At 38.0% G+C, this 25,872-nt stretch overlaps 1 protein-coding gene across 5 annotated transcripts in view; it reads left to right on the plus strand.

Moving 5' to 3' along the window:
• Positions 1 to 25,872, plus strand: part of LOC124528198 (putative COBW domain-containing protein 7) — a 79,937-nt gene that overhangs the window by 46,782 nt on the left and 7,283 nt on the right. For all 5 annotated transcript variants that reach the window (XM_047101675.1, XM_047101667.1, XM_047101659.1 and 2 more), the window contains 7 exons: positions 5,032 to 5,091; positions 6,678 to 6,715; positions 11,583 to 11,629; positions 13,373 to 13,459; positions 16,502 to 16,546; positions 21,653 to 21,709; positions 25,068 to 25,119. In XM_047101675.1, the coding sequence (XP_046957631.1) occupies positions 5,046 to 5,091; positions 6,678 to 6,715; positions 11,583 to 11,629; positions 13,373 to 13,459; positions 16,502 to 16,546; positions 21,653 to 21,709; positions 25,068 to 25,119 (372 nt within the window). In that variant the 5' untranslated portion in view covers positions 5,032 to 5,045. The remainder of the gene's footprint in view (positions 1 to 5,031; positions 5,092 to 6,677; positions 6,716 to 11,582; positions 11,630 to 13,372; positions 13,460 to 16,501; positions 16,547 to 21,652; positions 21,710 to 25,067; positions 25,120 to 25,872) is intronic.

Raw genomic sequence — 25,872 nt, forward strand, 5'->3', positions numbered from 1 at the left:
CCAACAGGCACATGAAAAGATCCTCAACATCGTTAATAATCAATGAAATGCAAATCAAACACTCAATGTGATACCACCTCACACCTGTTAGAATGGCTAATATCAAATCAACAAGAAATCGGTGTTGGAAAGGATGTGAAGAAAAGGGAACCCTCCTACACTGTTGGCGGGAAAGCAAATTAGTGCAGCCACTATGGAGAACAGTATGGCGGTTTCTCAAAAAATTAAAAATAGAACTACCATGTGAACCAGCTGTTTGACTTCTGGGTGTTTTTCTGAGGAAAATGAAAACACTAATTTGAAAAGATACCTGTGCCCCTGTGTTCATTGTAGCATTATTTACAATAGCCAGGATATGGAAACAACCTAAGTGTCCATCAATGGATGAATGGATACAGATGATGTGAGATATATATGTCTCATATGTATGTATATATATGTCTCGTGTGTGTGTGTGTGTGTGTGTGTGTATGTATGTGTGTGTATGTATATATACATATAAAATGTATGATGGTCTTGTCTTTTGTAACAACATGGATGGACCTTAAGGGTATTATGCTAAGTGAAATAAATTAGATTTCATTTATATGTGGAACCTAAGAAACAAAATAAATGAACAAACAAAACCAAACTATAGACACAGGAACAGATGGATGGTTATCAGAGGGGAAAGAGTTTAGGGGGCTGAAATGAATGAAGAGAGTCAGTTATATGGTGTTGGATGGTACCTTGATTTACTGTGGTGATCACTTTGTAATGTATACACATACCGAGTTATTATGCCATACACCTGAAACTAATACAAGGTAACATACCATTTTACCTCTATTAAAAAAATGTGTGTATTGTGTACGTAAACCACCTGTGTCTAGCACATATTCGATACTCCATAGATCAGCTATTAATATCATTAAGATGCATTATCTAATAAATTGCTTAATAAAAGATGGGTAGAAGCAAAATACTATATAATTGAAAAAAAGAATGTGAAAGAAAGGAATTTCTGAAGTATCAGAAAAATGTTTTTTCACTGTGAGGGATAGGAGTTAAGGGAAAAAAAGGTTAGAAAAGGCATAAACTAATGGGACAAGTTAGTTTTTAAACTACGTGTGTCAATTCAGAGTATTTCTTGATTCCCTGACCTAAAAGATTAGGAAGTTAACACTTCTACTTACTCCCATCTCCTGGCTTTGGTAGATTGTATTCTGTGCTGTGTTGTCAAGATTCCTAACATTTACATTTTGTCATACTTTATTTAGTTCTATATTGAACAGTTTTAGTCCTCATTACCAGTACTGTGGCTTCTCCATTCCTGAGTTGGAGAAATCTCTTGATTGACTGAGTTTCATGCTCGGGTAATCTTTTCATGCTATAATATAAATGCTGTATGCCTTGAGTTCTTGCATACTTGCTTAAGAGTGCTTATCTTTTATTTTTATACTTGAAGGATTACTTGGCGAGGTATAAAAATTCCTTCTCTCAGAACTTTGCAGACACTGCTCCTTGATCTCTTAGTACTTTTGATGGGCTGGTTCTCCTTTCTTATTTCATCAGGAAGGGTTTGTGAGTAACATATTTTTTTAGTTCTAATGCTGTTGTTTCCTTCAGTGTTTGAGTATGGCTACCTGATGTTTTCGTTCTTGAAAAACGACTTGGTGGGAGGTAATATCCTTAGGGAACACTTTGATTAGAGCTTTGTCCTCATTATTTTACTATATTGGGGCATTGAATGTTACTGTAGAAAAGTCTAGTTTTTGTCTGCCTCCTTGAAAGTAACTTGCTTTTTCATCTAAAATGCCTGGCAGTTTTTTTCCTTTATTTTGGAAGGTCAGTAATATAATCAAGGTATATCTACATTTCATTCATTATCAGTTTTTCTTGGATTACAGTATCGTCTTTAATCCATAGGTTTATTTCTTCATTTAGGAACATTTTCCTCATCGTGAATTTTCTTTTGTTCTCCAGATCTTTTATCTTCTAATTGTTTTGTCTGTTTCTCTGCATTACTTCAATCATCTTGAATGTTCTTTTTTGTCAGTAATTCTGTTTCCACCAGTGTTTGTTCTGTTCCTTGATGTTTTAAAAGAATTAATTAGTTAATGATATGTTTACTGGCTGTTTCTTTTTTCTTTTTTTTTTAATGTCCATTTATTTTTGAGAGAGAGCATGAGTGGAGGAGGGGCAGAGAGAGAGAGGGAGACACAGAATCAGAAGCAGGCTCCAGGCTCCGAGCTGTCAGCACAGAGCCTGACGTGGGGCTCGAACCCACGAACTGTGAGATCATGACTTGAGCTGAAGGTCAATCGACTGAGCCATCCAGGCATCCCTGTATGTTTATTTCTTTAGCACTACAAACTACCTTTTCATATCCTACTTTATCTTGCCTTTAGAGCTTGTTTTTAATTGATTGTATTTAAGTTCTTTATTATGTATAAGGCTTCGAGAATTTTCTTTGGCTTCTTGGGTTATGTTTCCTTCCAGAATGGGTTCTTTGCCATTTTTATGCCTTATTCATTTCTTCAATTTTTTTTTCCTTTTCTGTTTCTTCAAAGCTGTAATATGTGTGCATTGTTTTTTCAAGGGTGTTGGTGCTTGATGTAGGAGACTCAGAGAAATTCAGTCTTACCTATGGTGTTGATGAATTATTTTTAATATCCCACCCATCTCACCTATACTTGTGTTTCTTCTGGGCCTCAGTTTGAATGCTGGGTACTGCCGGGAGCAGTGAAGGGAAGGCAGAGGAAAGGGGTGACTGAGAGCCAGATGGGCAGTTGGACATTTGGGCTCTCCTCTCATAAGTACCAAGTGTTCCCTTCTTGGATTTTCTCCAGCCACTCATGAAGATATATTCCATACCTTGTGCTGTGGGTACGTCCTCCGCTTCAGACCTTCCAGTTCATTTTGTTCTGAGCCCTAGAAAGTGTTCCCCTCCTCCACAAACGTGGAAATGGTTAGAAACTTTTACCCTGGGTTGTTGACTTTTCCCTTAACCCTTGCTCATTTCCCTTCTTGCCATTTCGAAAGCTGTTTCTGGTAAGTATTTGGATTTTATAAACTATTTCCCCACAACCGGTTACTGGTTGAGGGTGGGGGTAGAATTAAGAATTATCACAAATCACATAGGGCTTTCTGTTTCTTATTTCAACTGTCACTCTTCAAAATTTATCGCCGGAGGTTGTATATTTGGTTGTTGCTGATATAATTTGGCTTTTTAACTTTTATGAATTAAAATTTTTGTTGTATTAGGTTTTGAATAAAGGAGATTCTATGATCTAGCACAGGGTTTCTTAGCCTTGGCGCAAATGACATTTGGGTTGGTTAGTTCTTTTTTGTAGGGGATTGTCTTGTGCATCTTGTGGAATATTTTCCTTTGTCTTTGTTTTTGTTTTTCTTCATTGTAGGGTGTTTAATAGCATCCCTGGCTTCTACCCACTAAATGCCATTCTTATTCCCCTAGTTGAGACAATTAAAAATATCTTCAGACATTATTAAATATTCCCTGGGGGGAAAAATCACCATGGGTTTGGAACCACTGATTAACTTATTCTCTCATCTTTGCTCCTCTTGCTAAACACCTGCATCTAAATTTTAAATAGAACTTTCTTGGGTAGCCCGATCATTGTCACCAGAGATGCATGTCAGATTTAGGAAAAAAGCTCTGATGCACTCTTGTAATTCAACTTAATACTACACACGTTACCTGTGTAGGACTTTCAAGCTATCTGAACAGTAATCCACGAGTTAAAAAAAGCCAAACAAAAAACAACAACAACAAAATGACTTGCGAACACTGGAATTTTACTGAGTGAAAAAAATTAAGAGTTTTTTTTATGACTTACTGTTTGGAGTAATGATACTCACAGGAGATTTACTCTCTTCTCCCTCATTAATTAAAATCATGTTGTTAGCCAAGTAAGTGAAGAAAATTCTTATTGGCAATTCAGTTGTTTCCCCGTTTAGGAGAGTGACACTCTCCAGTTCTAAGCTAAATAATTGTCATGGGAAAGTAATTTCCTTGAAAAGAACAGGCATTGATTTGCCCCTGTTACTCACAAATCCTATTTCAGTCAAATTGGAAAACTATTAAGTTTTTGGGAAAAAATCAATAGGTATCAGGAAACCATTAGATCTTGTGGCCCTTGCTATATCTTGCATGAGTAATCACTGTAAACAGCTGACAGGTATTTCACTGTTGACACAGAGTGATGCTTGGGGGACCACGTCTCCTCAGGGTAGGTGGACAGCTTCAGACGCTGGAATGAGTTCAGTTACCCTTGTTTTTTCCCGGCACTCATTCTTTTAGACAGCCCTGTCGCTAACTGCGCCTTTGATGCTTTGAAAAATCAAATACTTTCTTTACTGTCAGTTTTCTTTTTCCTGTGTTGTGGCATGCTAATCAGGCCACGTGGTTATTTTTCCTCAGCTTCAAATTTTATATCCATATTAACTCGTGTAAGGTTTTGTTAGTAATGCCATAGAGTATGTAGGTTTACCTTCCGTTCTTTTTCTTCTACACGACTTGTAGGTTTTTCTCCGTTTTAGACAAGTGGCTTTGGAATTATCTGTGTTTTGTTTTGCTTGCCTTAAGAGAGAGATTTCATTATTTGTGAACTGTATGATTATTACATTTGAGAGAAAAAATAAAATTAAATCCTAGGTGCACATATCCATACTGTCCAAGTTATTTGTTCATATCTGTTGGTAAATTATTATGCATTGATAGAAGCTTGGTGTTGGGTTTGTATGTGAGAAGAGCTGGTCTGTTTTTCTCTTTTTCTTTTTTTTTCCCTTCCTTTCATTCATCCATTCATTCATTCTTTTGGAGGAAAAAAGAGAGGGAAAGAAATGAGTATAAATAAGAAAAAGATTCTATCATTGTAATTCCCATAAGAAGTTTGGAAACCCATACTTAATTTGTATATGTGTTCACCTGCTAATTCTGTTTGGATAAATTAAAATAGCATGGATAGAATAGTGTTCCTTGGTTTGAAGAAATATTTTTATTTGATGAATATTATATATATTTTTCAGGTGCTGTAGCCTCTATGTTTTGGGTTGATGCTGAATTAGGGGTCGACATTTATCTTGATGGTAAGTTGAAAAGCAAATATTCTTTTGTTTTTAGGTAAAATGTTACGGTTAAGATTATTTTTGTTCATATTTTTAATTCCTTGCATTGTTACTTTTTTTTTTTTTTTTGAGAAAAAGAGCATGTGCAAGCGAGGGAGGGGACAGAGAGAGAGAGAGAGAGAGAGAGAGAGAGAATATCATACGCAGGCTCCACACTCAGCGCTGAGCCTAGCATGAGACTCTATCTCATGACCCTGGGATCATGATTTGAGCCAAAATCAAGAATTGGACATTCCACGGACTGAGCCATCCAGGTGCCCCACACTGTTACTTTTAAACTCGTTTAGTTAGTTAAGTAAGACTTTGTTCATACAGATTCCAAAGGCCCAGACAGTGGTGTAACTGGATGTCAGATCTTATTACTAACTCCCAATTTAGTGCGTCCACTAAGGTTTTCCTTTTAAAATACTGTGTAGGTTTATTCGGGCGCCTGGGTGGGTAAGTCAGTTTAGCTTCTGACTCTTGGTTTCAGCTCAGGTCATGATCTCACGGTTCCTGAGATCAAGCCCCAAGTCGGGCTCTGAGCTGACAGCATGGAACCTGCTCGGTATTCTCCCTCTCCTTCTGTCTCTGTCCTTCCCTTGCTTGCCTTCTCTCTCAAAATAAACTTAAAAAGAAATACTATGTAGGTTTCTTATGTCCTATTGGTTTACATACTTAGTATGTTAGAGAGGGTTTTTTTTTGTTGTTTAATTAAAATATACAGTATGAGAATCATATCTCTGCTTTCATTTTTTTCTTTAAGAATTAAGCAAGCCCTTCACCCCTTACTTCATTTACCTTTACGCTTTTAGGCAGTTTTATTTGGAGGCTTCATTTAAGACATATTAGAAACTCTGGATTAAGTAACTATGTGCCCTGCCCACCCTTGACCTTTCTTTAAACGAGGTCTTCCATAGGCCAAAAAGTGAAATTTAAGACTGTCTCCAGTCATTTGGCTCTAATATATATGGCACGCAGATGGTTGGATTCTCTGGGCAGCATCAGACTCCTTCTGCTGTTCTCATTTGAAAAAATTATTTGGCATATAAATTCAGAGATTGCCAGACTAATTAACCATTTGGAAACTTAGGTTCATGTTATGGAAAACATTTGTGTGAGTCAGAATTGGTGCGGATTGCTAGGAATGAGATATCTTAAGACGTCTCAGATTCAAGGAGTTATTTAAATGTTAAGAAAAGTCTTGATTTCGATTATATGAATATACACTGGCAATAACCTTTCTTGTGTAATTTCTCACATTCCACTTTATATTATGGAATTTATCTCATCATGTTTTGAATTGTAAGTTTTTTAAAGGCCATAGAAATCTTACTTTCTTATTTGCTTATTTCATTTAAAAAATTTATTTTGTGACCTCTGATGCCTCAAAGTGGTGCTAGGCACTCAGTACATATTTGAAATGGTAGGATTGACTTACACTGAAGCATTGGCAAGAGAAAAGCCAAAACTTTATTTCATTGAGTAACATTTGCGAACTGAAACAGGTTAGTTGTGATTTTCATTCTCACGTATAAAGGTGATTAAAAGAGATAATTCCTTTGTAGGTATCATAACTGTGGTGGATTCAAAATATGGATTAAAAGTAAGTTGAAAGATTGCTGTGAGTTGCTAATAATTTGTTAAAAGCTAGGTATATGGGGATGATTATATTGTTTTCTCTACATTTTTGTTTAACATGTAAGAAAAAAGTGGTTTTTTTTTAACTATCTTGAATAATGAAATTCATGAGTCTTTTAATTATTATGTCTTTTTAAAAAACGTTTACTTATTTTTGAGAGAGAGAGTGAGTGTGAGTCGGGGAGGGGCAGAGAGAGAAGGGGACACAGAATCCTAAGCCGGCTCCAGGCTCTGAGCTGTCAGAAGAAAGCCTGTTGTGGGGCTCGAGCTCATGAACCGTGAGATTATGACTTGAGCCAAAGTCGGATGCTTAACGGAACCGCCAGCCTCCCCAGTTCTGTTTTTGAATTAAATATTCATTTTCTATTACTCTGGCTTGATGTGATAAAAGTTGAAAGTGTAATATTTTGCAATAAGGATGCTACAGGGCCCAGTTTCGGTATGTAAACTTCCTCAGTGGGATTCACCCCCAGTGTTGGCAAGTAAGAACTTCTGTCCCAAGTTCTTTGATGGAAGAAATCTAGCTTGCTAAAGCATATGAGAACTTTTTTCTCTCGGTAAACTGCTATCAGACACAAACTGGAAATAATCTGAGTTTTAAAAAACAACCGGTTTACTTTATTTTGAAGAAATCAGGGGTTTATCCATAGGTGTCGTGAAGAGAAACTCCTTTACACGGCATCTTCCCGTGAAGTTTTCCTAACTACCAAGTTCCTCACATGCATTTAAGTGGGCTTCAATTCATAAAATGCAGCTAGTTGGATTTGTAGAACATGTTACATAAAATAAAACAGTATTTCTCAACTTTCCAAGTGAAATACTGCTAAAGGCAAAATACAATGAAATTGTCCTTCTCCTGGTCCCAATGTGGGAATATGGATAGCACCCGAAGTAATCATTTCTTAGAAGTTTAATGTAATATTTAAAAATTCAAGTCCATTTTGTATTCTCCACAATATATTGGACCCTATTTTGAGATGTTTGGGAGATCATTTCTTTGTAGATTTTAAGCCCAAATTGATTAATAGTCTTAAAAATCAAAGAAACATTCTGAATATTACAATTTTACTCAGAAAAATTCCATCTATTCCGAAATTAGGATTTTTCTAACAAAATGTCTATGGAGGAAGCAAAAGAAACCAAATTCTTTATTCTAAATGTTTATTCTAGTCGTGTTTGAATTCATCTTTTATGTACCGAGGTTACCAAATTTCAGATAAATTGGTATAGCAGCTTAAGATATTTTTTATCTTATTTTTGATAGACTTAAGGTGTCATACCCAGAATAAAACTCTATATATTTATGACTATAAGAATACTTTTATGTGTATATTTAGATGTGCAGAGGACTTAAAAAGAATCCATTATCAGCTGAATTGAGGCCAAATAAACAAAGCAACATTCTGAATAATGCAAACACAGTAAACGTTTAACCTCCTGCCACCTTGATAAAACCTCTTAAATTATTAAATCAATATACCTACACAAAACTGACATACTGTCAGGATAATGGAAACTTTAGATTTTCTAAGTCAGATGCCAGATAAATAACTTTTCTTTTATATAAAGAATTTGCCCACTTGTCCAATTCCTCTGGTTGCAAAGCTTGACCTCAGTAGCTGCTTGTGATTCAGAGAATTCTGAGGCAGTACAAGTAATGACACTTGGATAATGGGCAGCAATTTAAGGTGTCATGCTTCACAGAGCCAGCCCATCACAAGTAAAGCTGAGAAATGGTACCCTGTGGCCAGGCAGCCAAATTGAAACTGAAGTGGTAATTGATATCATGGGCTATCACTCTAATGGGATTGTCACCCATTGATCTGAAATATTCATTTTTTAATCATGGGCAAAGAATTGGACAACTTCAAATGACAGCTCTCTATTCTCAGGACTTGACACCGGGGCTACCAACATTGTTCTTCTCAGTTCTACAAACGTGACAGCATTTAATGCAATAGAATCAATGAATGAAGTTACACAGAAAAGGTCAAGCGAGAGGTTTCTTTTTGGCTCTTCTGTTATATTGCACTAGCTGTTGAAACAATTGAGTCAGAAAACAGTTGGGCTTGGAAAAGACTGGAAAAATAAATAGACTGACATTATGCAATAATCATTTTTTAAAAGCTGAGATAGTGTTAGATCTATAATCAATCCACTGGAAAGAGATGGCTGCCGCTGCTTTTCCTAAATGTCATGTGACATCTTTGACACCAGCTTTATTTCCACTTTGGTCAACAACAACGTTTTCCCCCTGTCTTTCTCTCTCTTTTGGTCCAGCTTGTTTCTATTTCTGCAGAGAAGGACATTCTGTGGCCCTTATTGAAATAGTGTCTACAATGGCATTATCTCAGAGGGTTTCTTTCTGTCTTCCCATATGCTAAGTTGGAGGGCTGAATCCTAAATTTCTGGGTGTGTTAGATTAATTAGTACCCAAATCATTTTTATCTTTTTAAATATATAAGTAAAAGCCATAGTCTCTAAGCAGACATGAGGAATCCTTTGGGGTTATGTATACATACATTCAAACAGATACACACACGCACACACACGCGCACACACACACATTATAAAATTTTTGAAAAAATCTTTTACAAATATTTTCCTTCTTTGCCTGTACAGGTAGAATAGAATATCAAAATTCCCATTTTTTAACTCTATAAATGGAAGTCATCCGACTGAAGGGCCAGTATTGGAGAATGTCCTTTTGAATAGCAGACACTGTTTTAGCGTTTTTGCAAAGTTTGACTTGGGAAGGTAGGAAGTTGCATAGGGGAAATGTTGGGCCGGTACCTTGAGAAAATAAATGTTAACGTGCATTTGTTATTTCTTCACGTTTGGGTTCACATAGGCATAGGACAGGGCTTCTATCTCTTTTTCTGTAATTATTTGTGAGGATTACATGTCTTATTCGTAACAGAGTTGTATATATTGGCCTGTATGTATTTGGGGGATTTTAATGTGTTATTATATTTGATAATTTCTTGGCTGCCAGAAGGTAGTAAAATGTTACTTAGCTTTGAGTGTAGATTTCTAATCTTTTGGAGAAGTAAGTGCATTAAAAACCCGGGTAACTTTGAGAAACCACTGTTGGTTCTGTTTAGGTATGGAAATTCGAAAACAAAATCTCGTCATTTTCCTGCCATGTCTTTTTTTATATCCCACCAGCTTACAGCCATATAGCCCCAAACTCATATGTAAATCTTCTAAAAGGTCAACACTACAATATTTTGAAAAACATTTCAAATTTTGGAAAGAACTAGACTATTCCAGGATCTTTCAGAAACAGATGCCTTTGTTAAATAGATTTTGCTGAATAGAAAGGGAATTGTGGCTGCACATTATATAATATTTCAAATAACAGCATCCACGTATCCTTGTCAGCAAATAGGAAGTGTTAACTAGAATTCATTCGACAAATAATTGTTGAGCCTGATGCTGTTTCCGGAATGGTAGCAGCCTCGTTCTCTACAGGACGTGATAACAGGATGCAGTAGCCTTAGGCCAGGAGTGATTAGCAAAAATAGTAAACTTTGTCTCTTGTCAAGGAACAGTTTTTGATACAGTATTTTAATAATAATAATAATAATAATAATAATACAATTTTGAATGTAATTTTTAGGTGGTCTTTATGAGTATACTCTTATGCGATTGTTAACATTTATGTAACATCTGTATACAAGATTGATTTCATATGACATGAAAAGCTTTCAGAAGTTTTTAAAATTATGTTCAGTTTACTTCTATTGAGCGTGTTTTCAATTTTTGAAAAATATCCCTATAATAGGGTATCCTGTGACAGTGACGGTAGTAAATTTAGTCTCTTCTTTTATAAAAGGAGTAGAATAGCCATTTTCTATGATTATTATGAAGGATGAGTGAGACTATTTAAAAGAAGGTAAGAATTTGTGAAGTTTGATTTCAAATACAAAGAACATTAATATAATCAAATTGCTTCCGACCTCAGTAGGCAGCTTCTTATTGTGAGAAGGAGAATCTGTTGAGGGTTAAAATAATGAAGGTAGAACATTTTGCAGAGATGAACCTTATGGCATTGATGCCTTTAGGGTTTTAAGTAGGATTATGGAAAAATGGTAACTGCTTCCAGAGTGATGAAAACTACCTGGTGGGCTCGCTCCTAAGTCAAGGTCAAAATATTTTTTTTGGAGCTAGCTTGACTCTGCAGAAGTCAGCAAAAGAAATGTTTAAACTGTGGGGCCAGATCACTCAGGTGTGGGTTTCTGTAAATGAGAAACTGTCTTTAGGCTAGAACTGGGGCTGTGTCCTTCCCACAGCTTTTTTGTTTCTAGGGAATATGAAGGGCCCAGTACTGAGCCCATATTGTGTATGATTCGGCCGGGGGTGGGTGGGGTGTGGGATTGGAATGGAGGGAAGTATATTAGATTTTAAGAAAGTGTTATTTCAGTAGTTATCTCTTTTTTTAAAAATATAAATAATAAAGACTATTTAGAACAAAAACAGTTTTATAAAAAAGAAAATGCCTAAAATTTGAACTGTAATGTTCTTTGTTTTTATTGACATGATTTAAATCTGGAGGGTTTTCCTTGGAAAAAGGAGATGTCAGGGGAACAAAATTTAAGTCCTGTCCCCTCCCAAAAGAACCCCCCTCAGGTTTACTATAGGATAACACAAATGGGGAATAAAATGCTTTCAGTTAGAAAAGTTAATTCTGCATTTGTGTATTTAGTCATAGAACTTGCTGAAGTCTGCATTAGAAGCAAGAAGGGATTCGCCAAAGTAAAATTCCTTGTGTTGACATTAGAATTTGTGTTATACCTCAGTAACTTTTTTCAAACTTTGTTTTTGTTTAGCATTTAGAAGAAGAAAAACCTGATGGCCTTATCAATGAAGCTTCTAGGTATTCATATTTAAAGTATATATTGATTCCTGGCTGATTGAGGAGAGAAAATTATTGTGAAAACCAAAACCAGACTAAGAAATATAAAAACATAGTCAAGGCAAATTTGTTATCTTTTTTCCTATAATTGAATTATTGCTAACTATTTATAATGGTCTAATGACTAAAATTTTGTTTAAGACTTTTTTTTTATTGTAGCATAAAATGAGTATCGGGCACAGCAGTTCTTTGAGAGGAGCTAGGGAAAAGGGAACATTTAAAACTGTTTTTGTTGTTCTTTTACAATTTCATGGGGATCGAAAATGATTGTGGAGAAAAGAGCTGGCTGACTTACTACGGTCTTGAATAGTGATTCATCTGAGTCACATGTTTACTGTTACAACAACAACAGAGGGACAGATGCGGGAATAGTTTCAGTTGGCATTTAGAACTTTTTTTTATTTAAACACCTGTATGTTCCTAATTGGGTTGTCTTTAGACTTAGAAATATTTGAATTAGTTTGCCTCCCCTGAGCATATTCTCGCTAACGGGAAAAAGACTCTGGGATAGACCATAGCTGCTAAGTGGGCTGCTGAGTCTAAGAGAGGGGCTCCCTGAGATTTGCTAGGGTGAGGCAGACATCAGTAATAGACTGCAGGCAGGCAGTTCACTCCCTGTCGTTTTGGAATATGGTACTCTGTGGTTCTGTAATCCTGCCTAAACACTGCATTTGGTGTATAGGTGTGATTCAGGTTAGACTGAACAAACATTTTTGTAACCGTTTTCCTCGCTAAAATATGTTTATTATAGCAAATGTAAATAAGCCAGATAGGAAATAGTGAAGTGTCATAAAAGCCAAAATAAAGTTAAACGTAGAAGGCCTCCAATTTAAAGATTGTAACTGTTTGTCTTTTGAGACGTCCACATTAAATCTTTATTCATAGAACACTCACTTAAACAAAAAAGGAATTGTGATGTACATACTGTTGAAACTTGCTTTTTTCAGTGAATTGAAGTTAGTTTATTTTTGAGAATTTGACGATGTTTTTTGAAACAATTGGCTGTGTCTTCAAGTAGCGTGAAACTCGAATTGGGAAAAAATATTATAGTGATTAAAACTGCCTGAAGAATTGAGGACAGTTTAAAGAATCCTCAGTTCTGCTACTTCTGATTATAGTAAGCTATTTTGTTCTCTAGCATTTTGCCAATGGGATTCTTTAACTTGAATTTCTGTGTATCTGTTTTACAGAGAAAATACATATTTGTAATGATGAAGATATTTGCTCAGGATCCTGTTGTATCTCCTGAAGAGTAGTTTTAAAAAAACTGTTTAGTGTTGATGTTAAGTGAATGTCTTCTGTTTCTTTGAAAATCATGGTAACTGTTACATGGAATATTTTAGTCAGTAGACTGTCCATGTTTTACCATATTGAATATCTGAATTGTATACATTGCTTTACAAAGAAAATTATGAGTTGAAAATCATCCTTGATTGCATACTTTTGGGGACTTACATTTGTAGTTTCAGAGTCACACGTGAGAGCACTTAGTAAATATTTTTTGAATGAATAAATGAGAATCCTGAATTTATATAGTGATGGATACATTTATCCATTTGAAGAATGATCAATAGGTTAGGAGTAAATTCAGTTACTATATAGAGTACTATATAGTTCTTAACGAATATTTGATCTGAAAGGGCTTTCTGTTTTCAATTTCTTAACATTTCTCTTTTGACATCTGTTCTTTGTTTGCTAATTTAGGCAAGTTGCTTTGGCAGATATTATCATCATTAATAAAACAGACTTGATTTCAGAAGAGGATTTAAAGAAATTAAGAACAACCATTAGGTATGACATTTTAAGTGTGAACTACCTACAAATCCAAAGTGTACTATACAAAATATTTTTACTATAACTATTGCCCTGTAGATACGTAGGATCAAGGTTGAGTTTGAATCATGTATTGTTATTGACTAATTGACTGTAACATAACTAGTAGCATGTAAAATTACTCCCCATTGTTTGCAGAGTGTAGTTCAAAGTTCATAGACTGATACTCAGGGTCTTTTGACTCCATCCTCCTTTTCCTGTCTTCTCTTTGACTCTTTCCCTGAATGAAGTTCTGACTTTATTGAGGACGATTTACTTTCCCATGGACGTATCTTGCCAGATCCTTTCTTTACTCTTACATGTTCTCACTGTCACTCTGCCAATCCATGAATTCCTTCACTGTCTCTGTTTTTCTTTGCTTTTTTTAAAAAAAATTTTTTTAATGTTTTTTTAAATTTATTTTTGAGAGAAAGTGAGAGCATGCACAGGGGAGAGGCAGAGAGAGAGAGGGAGACAGGGCATGAGCGTGGGAGAGGCGAAGAGAGACAGACACAGAATCCGAAGCAGGCTCCAGTCTCTGAGCTGTCAGCACAGAACCCAATGCAGGGGCTCGAACCCGTGAACGGCGAGATCATGACCTGAGTTGAAGTCAGCCGCTTAACCTACTGAGCCACCCAGGCGCCCTTCCTTTTTTTTTTTTATTTTTTTTTTTTTTAAAGCAGTGTTACCCATTGTCCAGAGTCCTCCTGGTTTCCCCTTTTTTTCTCCCTTGCTTATCCATGAAGTCTCATCTGACTCAGGTGGTCTCATTTCCCTGAACCCTCATTGACTTTCTCTTCTTGGCTGTCAACTAAACATGCCTGTCTTCCAGTTTGTCTTAACATCTTCAGTGTCCGTGGCCAAGGTTGGTCGACATAGGACAATGCGAACGGTACTCAAATATGTGTGAAATGATCCAATAGTCATTTGGACTTTTCAAATGAGGTTAGAGTTCAGGGACTTTGAATTATTTTTTTTTGTACCTAATAAATGCCTTGTGCAAAGAGACTCTCAGTAGCTTTTATTATTAGTCCTCTTTAATGGATATAATCTGCTGACATCGATCGGATTTTGATTCTGTTAGTACCAATTCATATAATATGTTATAAATGGAATCAGTAAAGGTAAGGCTCATGAGGAGATTGGCTGCAGTGATTAATAATGGAAGAAGAGGGGCGCCTGGGTGGCTCAGTCGGTTGGGCATCCGACTTCGGCTCAGGTCATGATCTCGCGGTCCATGAGTTTGAGCCCCGCATCGGGCTCTGGGCTGACAGCTCAGAGCCTGGAACCTGTTTGGGATTCTGTGTCTCCCTCTCTCTCTGACCCTCCTCTGCTCATGCTCTGTCTCTCTCTGTCTCAAAAATAAATAAATGTTAAAAAAAAAATTAAAAAAAAATAATGGAAGAAGAAAGAAATTAATATTTTCTGCATATTTTATATTATTTTAATATTAATATCCTCTGAGTCTTTACTCTAAAAAACTGTAATAATGCCTCCAGGTGGATGGCAGGTAGTGATGCATAGCGTTTAAGATGATGGACTTTGGAATCGGGTTGGGTTCTACTCATTGGTCTGTTTCCTGTTGTATTCTTAAGTCTCATCTCTAAAACAGGAATAATACCTATTTCATTCAGTTTCGTTTAAATGTTACGTGAGACAGTGTTGGAAAACTTTGCACAGCACCTGACACACAGTAAGTGCTCCGTTAGCTACTGTTATCAGAGTGTAGATTTTTTTCCTAGTTTACATAATAATTTCAAGTTGCAGTGAATAACATTATGAAAGAAATAGAAAAATGGTTGATAATTTTGAAAAGTCTAGAACGATGAAGGCAGTGAATGGAGATTGCTTCCTTTACTCCTTTTGACACCGGTCTCCTAAATTTTGTTTCTCTTTTCAAAATCCTCTGCATCATTGTGGTTGCTGGAAAGGAGAACATAAATCGTGCAGCAAACATTTTTGGCAGCAAAGGAAGGATTATTACTACCGGGCTTTTCTGTCCCCATGTTGACTATTTAAAGCTGGGTTTCTAACATCAGTAGTGTTGACTGTCAGCCTTGTTGCCAGCCTGCCCTGTACGGCAGTCCCGGAAAAGAATTTGGACAAAGTGCTTTGGTGGGTTACAGCCCTTTTGGCTTTTGACTCTCCGTTGTACCTCGCAGACTGGCAGCTGACGGGGCGTTAGTTTGGGAAGTTGGAAGAAAGTGGACATATTTGAGAGGAAGTGGCCACGAGGTTATACAGAGAAGATGGAGAACTTCGTGACATGGCAGAGAGAGAGACCTGCCTCAGAACAGAAGGCACGTGTGTTAAGCAAGTAGCGCTGAGGGCAGTGGAGGCGATGGGGTAAAGACAGATGGGTCAGGTGGACAGTGCTTTGAAAGGGACTTAGCGAGCATTTTGGTTGAACGTTTTCCCTTAGCGAGGAGATCTTACCTCATCATCGTAGCATCAGAAGGGGCAGGACCGGCGGAGTGGGTAGAGTTTCTAGTTAGGGAACCGGAGAGATTATCCTGTGAACGAACCTGGTTGTGTGACTTGGCGTCACTGTGGATCCCGAGGACAGCCTGGGGTCACAGCCCCTCGCAGCCAGGTTTTGATTTCCAGCGCGTGTAGAGCCATTTGCACAGCGTGTGCTTGTGGAAAATTGAGCATCGGTGAAAATTTTGATTGGTCCGCTCATTTTGAGACCGTTAGAAGTACTGGCTATGTATGAATCATTTTTCTCAATCATTTATAAGGGTCTCTTTATAATTCACTAAGTAGCCCCTGGTTTTTCAGCTGTGCAGTAGATTTTTGTGTATCATGTGTTAATACCTAAGTGGAATATACCTGATTTATGATTAGAAAGAGAAATAGTAAGCTGTAAAAAATGTAAGTTTTGTTTTTTTTTTTTCTCACTCCAGATATATTCGTATATGCTTACTTCCTGTCTTAGAAACAGTGTGCCTTAACGATTTTTAAAAAGTTCAACATGTACTCTTTTTAACCCTTTCTTCCTCATTTTTATGTTTATTTCAGATCAATAAATGGACTGGGAAAAATTTTAGAAACACAAAGATCAAGGTACTTTTAAAGCTGTTACTAATATTAACAATAAATAATGTTAGTTCATAGTAGTTACTAAGAAATTGATAAATATGCTTGATTCTATTATAAGAAAGATGTATGTGCATTTTTGAAAAATGGGGCCCCAAAATGTTTTGAATGAAATTAGTTTGGCATATTTGGTTAATATGTTTGCTTCTCCTTGTAGCTAAGACTACCGAGCCATGGTAAGGCTGTGTCACTGCGCTTTTGCTTAATGAGGAAGAAAACACTTAGAACTGCTCAAAAAAGTAACTGGTATAGAAATCTGTAAAAGTATACTATTAGGAATCTTAGTTTGAGGTGCTCAAAAGGCCTAGTAGTTTTAAAAAACTGCTTAGTTTTTTGTACAGTTGCAAAAATAATCTGTCGTGTAAAAATACACCGAAGCTTTACCTTTTAGTTCCTAATGCATCTTTTTTAAAATGTTGATTTCCAGTTCCTGTAGGTTCTTCTGTCTTTTCATTCTGTTCATACAGATGTGCATTACTTTATAAAATAGATGTGTTCTTGAAACATCTGTGAAGTGTATTTCAGTGGATTAAATTCTGTGTTCCACCGAATGCTCTTAGGATTTCAGAAAATTTCTTCCGGGGGTATGTCGTTAAGCTCATTTTTTTAGCAAGAGTGGCTCAAGCAGCTGATGGAACCCGCGGCTCTGAGGCCATCTCGCGCCAGCCCGTTCCCGCCTTCAGACATTGTCTCCTCGGAGCTGCATAAGGGGCCTCAGCGGAGAGGCCCGTCTGCTGGGGCAGAGCTTAGAGGTGCTGACAGACTACTGGAGGCGGGAGGCAGCGGCAGCAGCTGCTTGGATGCATGAGAACAGCTGGGGAGCTAATTCGCTATGCGTCCTCAGAAGCCCCCGGTCCTCCGACACAGGTAGCGGAAGAATGCCCTTAGTGGGAGGCCTAGACGAGCGCGCACCAAATGTGCCTCTTGCATTTCAGATTCCAGCGTAGAGCAGCTCTGATCGTCTGACTCGTCCCAGAGCCATTCCTCAGTCATCTGGCTTCTTCCTCCTGCCTTTTATTTACTATTTTCTTTCTCCTTCAATTTTCACTTCGTTAGAGTGACACACAGACGCCCACACGAAGCTGACACAAGTTGTTAAAAACCGTATCCGTAAATAGCTGTGTTTCTGCACAGTAGCATTTACGTGGTTCGTATTTATAGACCTCTCCGATCACTTTTTCTAGGCCCCTGGATTTGCTGTGCATAATTCTTCTTTTTGTTGGTTTTTATTGTAGACCTTTATGTCCTGCATAAAGGTTTTATCTTGAAGAGTTTATTGTGTGACAGTTTTGATGTTTATATGACATTTCTGACATTCGTTCTGTCATGTTATAGAGCAGGAAACATGCGGTGATTAAATTTCATTACTTGGAATGGACAAATGAACAAATGAATAAAATCTCCTTTTTTCGTCTGTTTCTTCAGTGTCTTGTGTTTGCCGTTGCCTCTGAGAATCTAGGGACTTTCTGAAATAGTACTTCCTTGCTGTGAGGGCTGAAGTTGGATTGGGATCTTTTTCAGTGAAGATCAGACCTCACCATGGTCATGAATCTTACATTAAATATTTCCTCCAATTCCTGGAAGCATAGCAACTTGAGCTTCCCGGTTTAGAAACTAGGGATTTGGTTTTTAACAAAATAGTTGAAATCACTGTTGGAAGTTTTGTTTTATTGTGCTTGTCTCTTTGTTTTTAAATTTTGATCCCTCAAGCATTTTGTGGTTGACAGACGCTCATAGTAGTAAAACTGACAATAACAAGATAATAATGTGCATGTATAGAAAAGGCTTGCTTGAGTATTTAAGTTGAGGAATAAGAATCCTGGGTAACATTGTCTTATTGGGAAGACTTGAGTTGACTTCGAGGCAAATGGAGGTTCTAATGGGCCACGTAGACCGCAGAAGTAGGAGTGGAAGATCAGAAGAAGTGCCATTCTTATCTTATTCTGACTTTTTTTTAATCTGGGAGATTTCAGCAGACTGAACAGAGGAAAACCAAAATCCACTTGTTCAATAATAAGTTAATCAATTCAACAAACTGTTGAACTTTCTCCTAGTTGGTAGGCATTTCTTGGCTTGTAGGGGATTTACGGAACGGGTAAGGCAAAAACTACCTTTGAGGTAGGTGATCATTTGGGGAAGACAGAGGGAAATAAGCAAAAACCAATATACTAGATATTATTACTATAACAGGAATAGTAAATGTGTAGGGTCCTATGAGAACAGGAACATTGAGGAACAAATACTCAGTTCTTCTTGATGAAGACTCAGGAAATTTTGAGAAGGTGATTATTGACTTGAGTCTTGAGGAGTGAATAGGAATTTTCCAGATGAACAAGAGTAGCAGTGGCTTTCCAGGCATAAGGAAGATGTTGTATTCCAGAGACCTGAATATTTTAGAACGAGTAGTGCACATGGTTGTATGGCAGAGAGAAAAAGAGGTGCGACTGAAGAGAGGGAGAACTTTCCGCAAAGGGTCTTGAATGCCATGACTCATAGTTTGGATCTTTTTTCTGCGGGCAGCAAGGAGTTAGTGAAAGGTTTTGAAAGCAGTGTAAGTTCTGGGAGAAGGATTGAATATGGTGCAGTTCTCCAAGGAAGGAAATAGAAGGAGGAACAGCTTCCAGGGGAGGTAGTGATAGCAGGGGATTGGTAAAAGGTGATTAGTTGAGGTTCATAGTGAGTTTGAGGTGCCACTGGGGAATGCCTTCGGGAATTTAGTTCTAGAGTTCAGGACTTAGCTATGGGATGGGTTTGACAGTTCATAGATCTGGAATTGGCTGGTGGCGCCTGTTCAGGAGACTCCTTGAACTTCAAAAAGATGACCATAAACACTAACCCTGGGGTCGTAGCTCAGCTCCCCTCCCACCACATTAAAACTGATGGCAGTCGTCTTGCTATTTTTATTTATTTTTGTATATTGCTGTTTGGGAAATAGCTGATGCTTTTATCTCTAAAGGAGGAAATTAAATATATTTCATGCCATGGAAATTAGTTTTCTAATTGGATGAGTGAAGGAATTTATTTTTCATGGTGGTACTAGATTTGGGGCAGGTCCCTGGTAACTCCAGTCTGGAATCTTAGACATTTCCTGTTTTACTCTCCATTCAGAATCTGGTGAGATAAAGTGAGAGACTGGTATTGTTTTGTATCCTCTATAGATTTTTTTTTTGCCCCCCTCCCTTCCAACGCTGCTGCCGTGCCCCCTATTTCCCCAACGGCCCCTGCCAAGGAGGGAGTGCTGATCGAGGCAGGAGAGCAGAGCTCCCCCAGCCTTATTCGAGTACCCCCCCCCCACATCTACAGAAAAGAGAGGCACACACCTGGGCACCCCCAGCTCTGCTGCGGGAATGAGGGCAGCGGCTCAGTGGAGGCAGCCTCAGTGGGGATGCTATTCTCTGTAGATGTACAGGTCTAGCGTTGATCCTGTGTATTTGGAAATATGAAAGGATTCTGGGTATCAGGCAGGATTCTTTCTAAATGTGTGACGTGGTTTCTCAAGAACACTGTCAGAGTGAAACTAGTTTATTTTAGAAACTGGTGCGTGAATACTGATTTTTGGTACTCACACAGCATGCCTGGATTCGGATAGTCCTAGGATTGGCAGGTGTACTTTTAAACTTTAAGCTGTTTCCTGATAAAGAGGACAGACTTGGGGGAGAGCTTCACTCATTTATCACCTGTCAATATAAATAGTTGCTCAGCGGTCATGGTGAAAATGGAAAGATGTTTAATGTTAAGGCTTTGATCTCTTCAGTAAGTCAGTATTCAGAAATTTCTTCGTGGAACATTTACTTTTTTCCTTGATGATTTTCCTGATTCTTTTCATCTAGAGTGTCCAGAATTTGAAATGTTGTCATAGTCTATTAACATATAACTTTGGAGTATTATTCTGTCAGTAAGATGGGAGTTTGCTCTGTGGCAGGGTAAGTGGTCATAATCCAACAGTACTGTTGCCCCAAGTATGGCTCTATAGCAGACGGTGTGAGAACCAGGCAAGGCTGGTCACTCCTACGTTACAGGAGCTGGTTGGGCTTACATGTTTGCACCCTTTAAAAAAATCTTGAGTTTGACCAAGGTTCATTCTCCTCGAGAGAACTTAATGAATGGTTGGCCAATTCCTAGAGCCATTTTGAAATTTATACTGCTGTCATTTTCCTTAAACATTCCTTCATTGTAGCTTTGATTATAGAGAAATGACTGTCCTCTGCTGTTTTATAGGCTCATGTAAAAGTTGGAACTCATTCAGTAGTCTTTGTAAATTGACTTTTATGTATTTAAACCAAGACGCATGCTGCTGTTTGTGATACGATACTCTCTTCTGATGTGAATCACTGCTTTCCTAATGGGGCTTAATTATAACCTCTGAATAATTCCCGTTAATAATGTTTGTTCAGATAGAGCACCAAACGGGAAGTTTCCGTCTCTAGGCAACCCCGTTCTGAAGGAAATGAAATCTCAAACCACATTCTTTGGGTGTAGATTCGGGGCATAGAGTGAATACTTCTACATTAGGTTTGACTCCTCCTGTTCTTAAAATATTACCTGTTATATCATGGAAGGGGGGGAGTGAAGTAAAAGAAATCCAGAAATTCCAAAGGTAAGGTACTGCAGTGCTGTGTTACCACTTCTGTCATTGCATTTTTGAGTAATAAACCTCTGTTTTGAAGAGCTCCAGTTCGACAACTGATTTTTTTTTGGGGGGGGGGGTTGCAAAAATGTATTTGAAAGGCTCATAAATTTCCAGGATGGAAAAGACAATTACAGGTCAAACCCACAAACATAAACCACCAACAGGAAACTATAGCTCACTGAAGCAATAATCAAGTAATTTTCTGCCTTGATTTTATACTGTTCACTGTTTTTTGAATTTAATGAATAAATTCTGTTAAAATTTTTTACAACGGGCTTTTTGTTCCTTGCTTGTCATTTTTACATGTTTCCCAAAATAGTATGATATATTGACTAAACTTTATGTCTACATTTTTGGCAAGAGTCTTAGAGACTTTTTTTCCTGATTAATTAAATACATTTCACAGAATTTCACACTGTTTATACTGGATTTCTTCCTTTTAGAGTTGATCTCTCTAATGTGTTAGATCTTCATGCCTTTGACAGTCTTTCTGGAATAAGGTATGTTTTCTGTATTATTTTGTTCACTTTTATTGTAATTTCGTTTTATTCTACTCATTTGTGACGCAGGGATGATTTATACAGTTGCACATTTGATTTAAGCTTCTTGTCATTCCTTTGGCATACGGGATCATTCCTAATAATGATGTTCTTGAAAGTTTTGTCAATTGGATGTTTGGAAATCGTAATGCATTTTCCTGTATAAATTATAGTGTAAATGGTAGTTAACTTTAGAGATCAATCACTAATATTTGTACACCAACTATTGTATGTAATACTTTATTTCTATGAGAAAATGCATGAAATACATAAAAAAATTTAGCTTGGGGTATTCTCTCAGGTTCCTCCTTTCTCCTGAAGTGATGGATCACTTTCCTGTTCATTTCTCTGGGAGGAATCTTTATTAAGGGAGAGGAACATATCTTTCTTCCCTGGACATTGGCATCTTTTTTTTTTTAATCATCTTAATTATGTTTAAGTGTACAATTCACTAGTGTTCAGTATATTCACATTGTTGTGCAAAACTGAAACTCTGCAACTATGGATTGACAGCTCTCCATTTTCCCTTCCCCACAGCCCCTGGCCACCACCGTTCGGTGATGTGTTTTTAAGAATTTGACTACTTTAGGGGAGCCTGGGTGGCTTGGTCGGTTAAGCGTCCGACTTCGGCTCAGGTCATGATCTCACGGTCCGTGAGTTCGAGCCCCGCGTCGGGCTCTGTGCTGACAGCTCGGAGCCTGGAGCCTGTTTCAGATTCTGTGTCTCCCTCTCTCTCTGCCCCTCCCCTGTTCATGCTCTGTCTCTCTCTGTCTCAAAAAAAAAAAAAAAAAAAAATTTTAAAAAAGAATTTGACTACTTTAGATACCTGAAAGCAGTGGAATCATATGGCGTTCGTCTTACTGTAACTGGCTTATTTCACTTAGTCCTCAACGTTCATCCATGTTGCAGCGTGTGACAGGGTTTCTTTCCTTTTTGATGCTAAATGCCCCAGTAGACGTATGGACCACATTTTGTTCACCCACTCATCCGTGGATGGCCGTTCAGCCGGCTTTCTCCCCTTGGCCGTTGGGAGAAGTGCTCCTGTGAATGTGGGTGTGCACATGTCTCTTCGAGATTCCTGTTTTCAGTTCTCTTGGATACGTACCCAGAAGTGGGATTTCTGGGTCATACGGTGCTTATATTTTTAATTTTTTGAGGAAAACCTTACTGTTTTCCAGAGCAGCTGCACCGTTTTCACTTCCCACCAGCAGCGCACACGTGTTCGGTCTGTCCACACCCTCGTCCACACTTGCTGTTTTCTGTTGTTTTAGGTAGTAGCGGTCCTAATGGGTGTGAGCTGATAACTTGTTGTGGTTTTGATTTGCATTTCTCTAGTGGTTGGAGATACTGAACGTCTTTTCGTGTGCTCATTGGCCATTTGTAGATCATTTGTGGAGCAATGTCTATTCAAGTACTTGGTCCATTTTTTCATCAGGTGGTTTTGTTGTTGTTGTTGTGGCTGGGCTGGGAGTTTTTTTTTTTTAATGTATTCCAGGTATTAACCCCTCATTAGATACGTGATTTGGAAATATTTTCTCCCATTTCTTCTGAAGTAGTTGAGTCCTAAGTCTCACGTGAGAGGTACCCTCCCTGTGCCCAGAGGAAAGGAGCCTTCTTTCTGAAGAGCAAGGCACACTCGGAGCAATGTGCAGGAACAGACCTCTGAGTTTCCCCCGTTTACCCCACTTGATTCATACTGTGTCCTGTCCTATCTTTGCATGACCTTTCACTCTTTATCAAACCTAGCATAAAAACACTCGGGCACAAGCATTTCCTTGGTTCTTCATTTCTTTGTGAAGGCTCCTGTGTCACGTAAAACTTACAATAAATAAACTTGCACCCTTTTCGCCTGTTAATCTGTGTTTGGCAATCAGATTTCCACACCAGCCAGGCTCCTAAGAGGGTCGAGGAGAACTTTTTCCTTCCTGTGCAAGTCGTTGGCAGTTATTTTTAACAGCACTAAATATTGAACATAGAGAAAGAGCATGTGATTTTCCAAACATTTTCAAAGGTAATCTCCTTCCACACTTGCTTAAGAACAGTGATAATGCATTAGTGACACTTAAAGGAGTGGCTGTTTCACGTGATGCCCTCTCTGCGCGGATCAGGCCTTTGCATAACTTCTCCTGTGCTCAGTTGCTAAAATGGAGGATCCAACCAGCTGGGAAGGATTTAATTTGACACTTTCTCTGCTGAGACCCCCTCCAGTGAGGCTCATTTCCCTCCAGCCGTTCCTACAATCCTTTCCTCTTTTCTAAACTTGCTGTTACTAATTTACCCCTCACTGTTCTGCGAAGCAAAACATCTGCAAGGTTTTAAGTCCTTTTCCTCCTCCCAGCCTACCCCCATCAGTGTCTAAATGTCTGCTGCTGCTGTTATGGTTATCATTTGTTATGCCACACTGATCTTCTCGCTCTTTTTCATATCAGAACAATGCATTTGTAAGATTCTGACTTTCTGGTTTTTCCCAGTCCCAGGTAACAGACTATATAGCAGGCTTATATTTCCAGATACTACTTACTTTATAATAAGTAGATATATTCAAGGGAAAACACCGGTAAAGGAAAAAATAGACCCTTCTACCTGTCTTGAGGTAGACAGCAGCATTGTTTTCACATTAGGGAGCATGGGGCGAGTGGATGAAATTTGGAGCATTAGTAAAATGCTTCTGTGTATTTTTCTAGGCCTGTGATAGATCTGTTGGAATTAAAAAGAAATATATCCACAGGTGTATTCAACCACACAAAATAGTGTCACCAGAGATTAGGTTTTTTTCAGTATTGTGTGTATAGGTATGGATGTGAACGTGTTGTACATTTGCTTTTATTGAAGCATAACATCCAATGTAATGTTTGTTTCACGGGTACCGCCATTGAGTCGGCCGTTCTGTGTATTACCCGGTGTTCACCGTAAGTGTGGTCACCATGTGTCCTATACAATGTTACTACAGTATTATGGACTATATTCCCTGGGCTCTACTTTTCATCTTCTTGACTTACTTATTTTACAACTGGAAGCTTAGATCTCTTAATCCCCTTTATCTGTTTCACCCATCCCCCACCCCCTCTGACAGCCACCGGTTTGTTCTCTGTATTTAAGAGTCTCTTTGTGTGTTTGTTGAATGTGTGTACGTTCTTAGGAAAAATCTTTAAAGGGGTCTGTTAGCTTCTCTCTGTAAGAACATGTAAACAGCATCTAAAATTGGAACTATGTTATAGATTGAGTTGTGGAAACTCTCCTTAGCTCGGTGTCTCTAAGTAACACGTAAAGTTAAATCGGAAGTATATTGATCTTTGAATTTATAATCAGTTGTTTTTAGTTTGCAGAAAAAACTTCAACATGTGCCAACAACACAGCCTCACCTAGATCAGGTAAAAAAGTCTTAAAAAAAATATTTTAAGCATTTTTTAAACTAAATTAGTTCCGCTAGGACTATACTTATATGATGACTATATACTGTATTTTATACTGTAACTGTTACTACATTTATATTATTACTATGTACTATATTACATACTATTACTATTATGTACTATATTATACTGTCTTACTATATATGTATATTATATTTGTAGTATTTTCCTCTTGCTAAAAAAATGCATTTTTGAACTGTGTTGATAATTTTCAGAATTTGGGTGCTTTTGAGGTAATCTCATCTAGCTTAATGCATCATAGGAAGTCCTCAAAGCAGTTGTTTCGAACCTGAGGACAAGGTGCTTTCTGGCCTCTCCGCTCTCAGGTCGCTGAGCATATTTCCCACCAGAAGGGTGGGAATCGGTGCTTAACGGCTTCCCCGGGGGCTCCCTGTGCAGCCTCTTCTTTTAACTCTGTTGAACTAACAGATCGAGGACAAGTCTGGTAAAAGCATGTGTGGCTTCTTTAAATAAAAACTGACTTTGAGTTTCGCCTGCAGGTAGCACTGTAAATTTGAAGTGCTTAAGGTGTCGTTCCTTTAGGCACTCTAAACACCTGAGGCCAGTGTTGAAGACCCTGGAAGAAAGGTCACCTGTTTTCACTGTCCCCACCCTCCTTTTACGCAGGTCGTAGATGGTGCAGCTTTAGGGTAACTGCTTTGTTCCATCTCAGACCGAGAGAGCAAGGGGGGGAGCAGTGCACCTCTTCCC

Source organism: Lynx rufus, unplaced genomic scaffold (genome assembly GCF_022079265.1).
Source record: "Lynx rufus isolate CCGP_SWC_20201006 ecotype Redwood Valley unplaced genomic scaffold, mLynRuf1.p SCAF_10, whole genome shotgun sequence".
Lineage (NCBI taxonomy): Eukaryota > Metazoa > Chordata > Mammalia > Carnivora > Felidae > Lynx > Lynx rufus.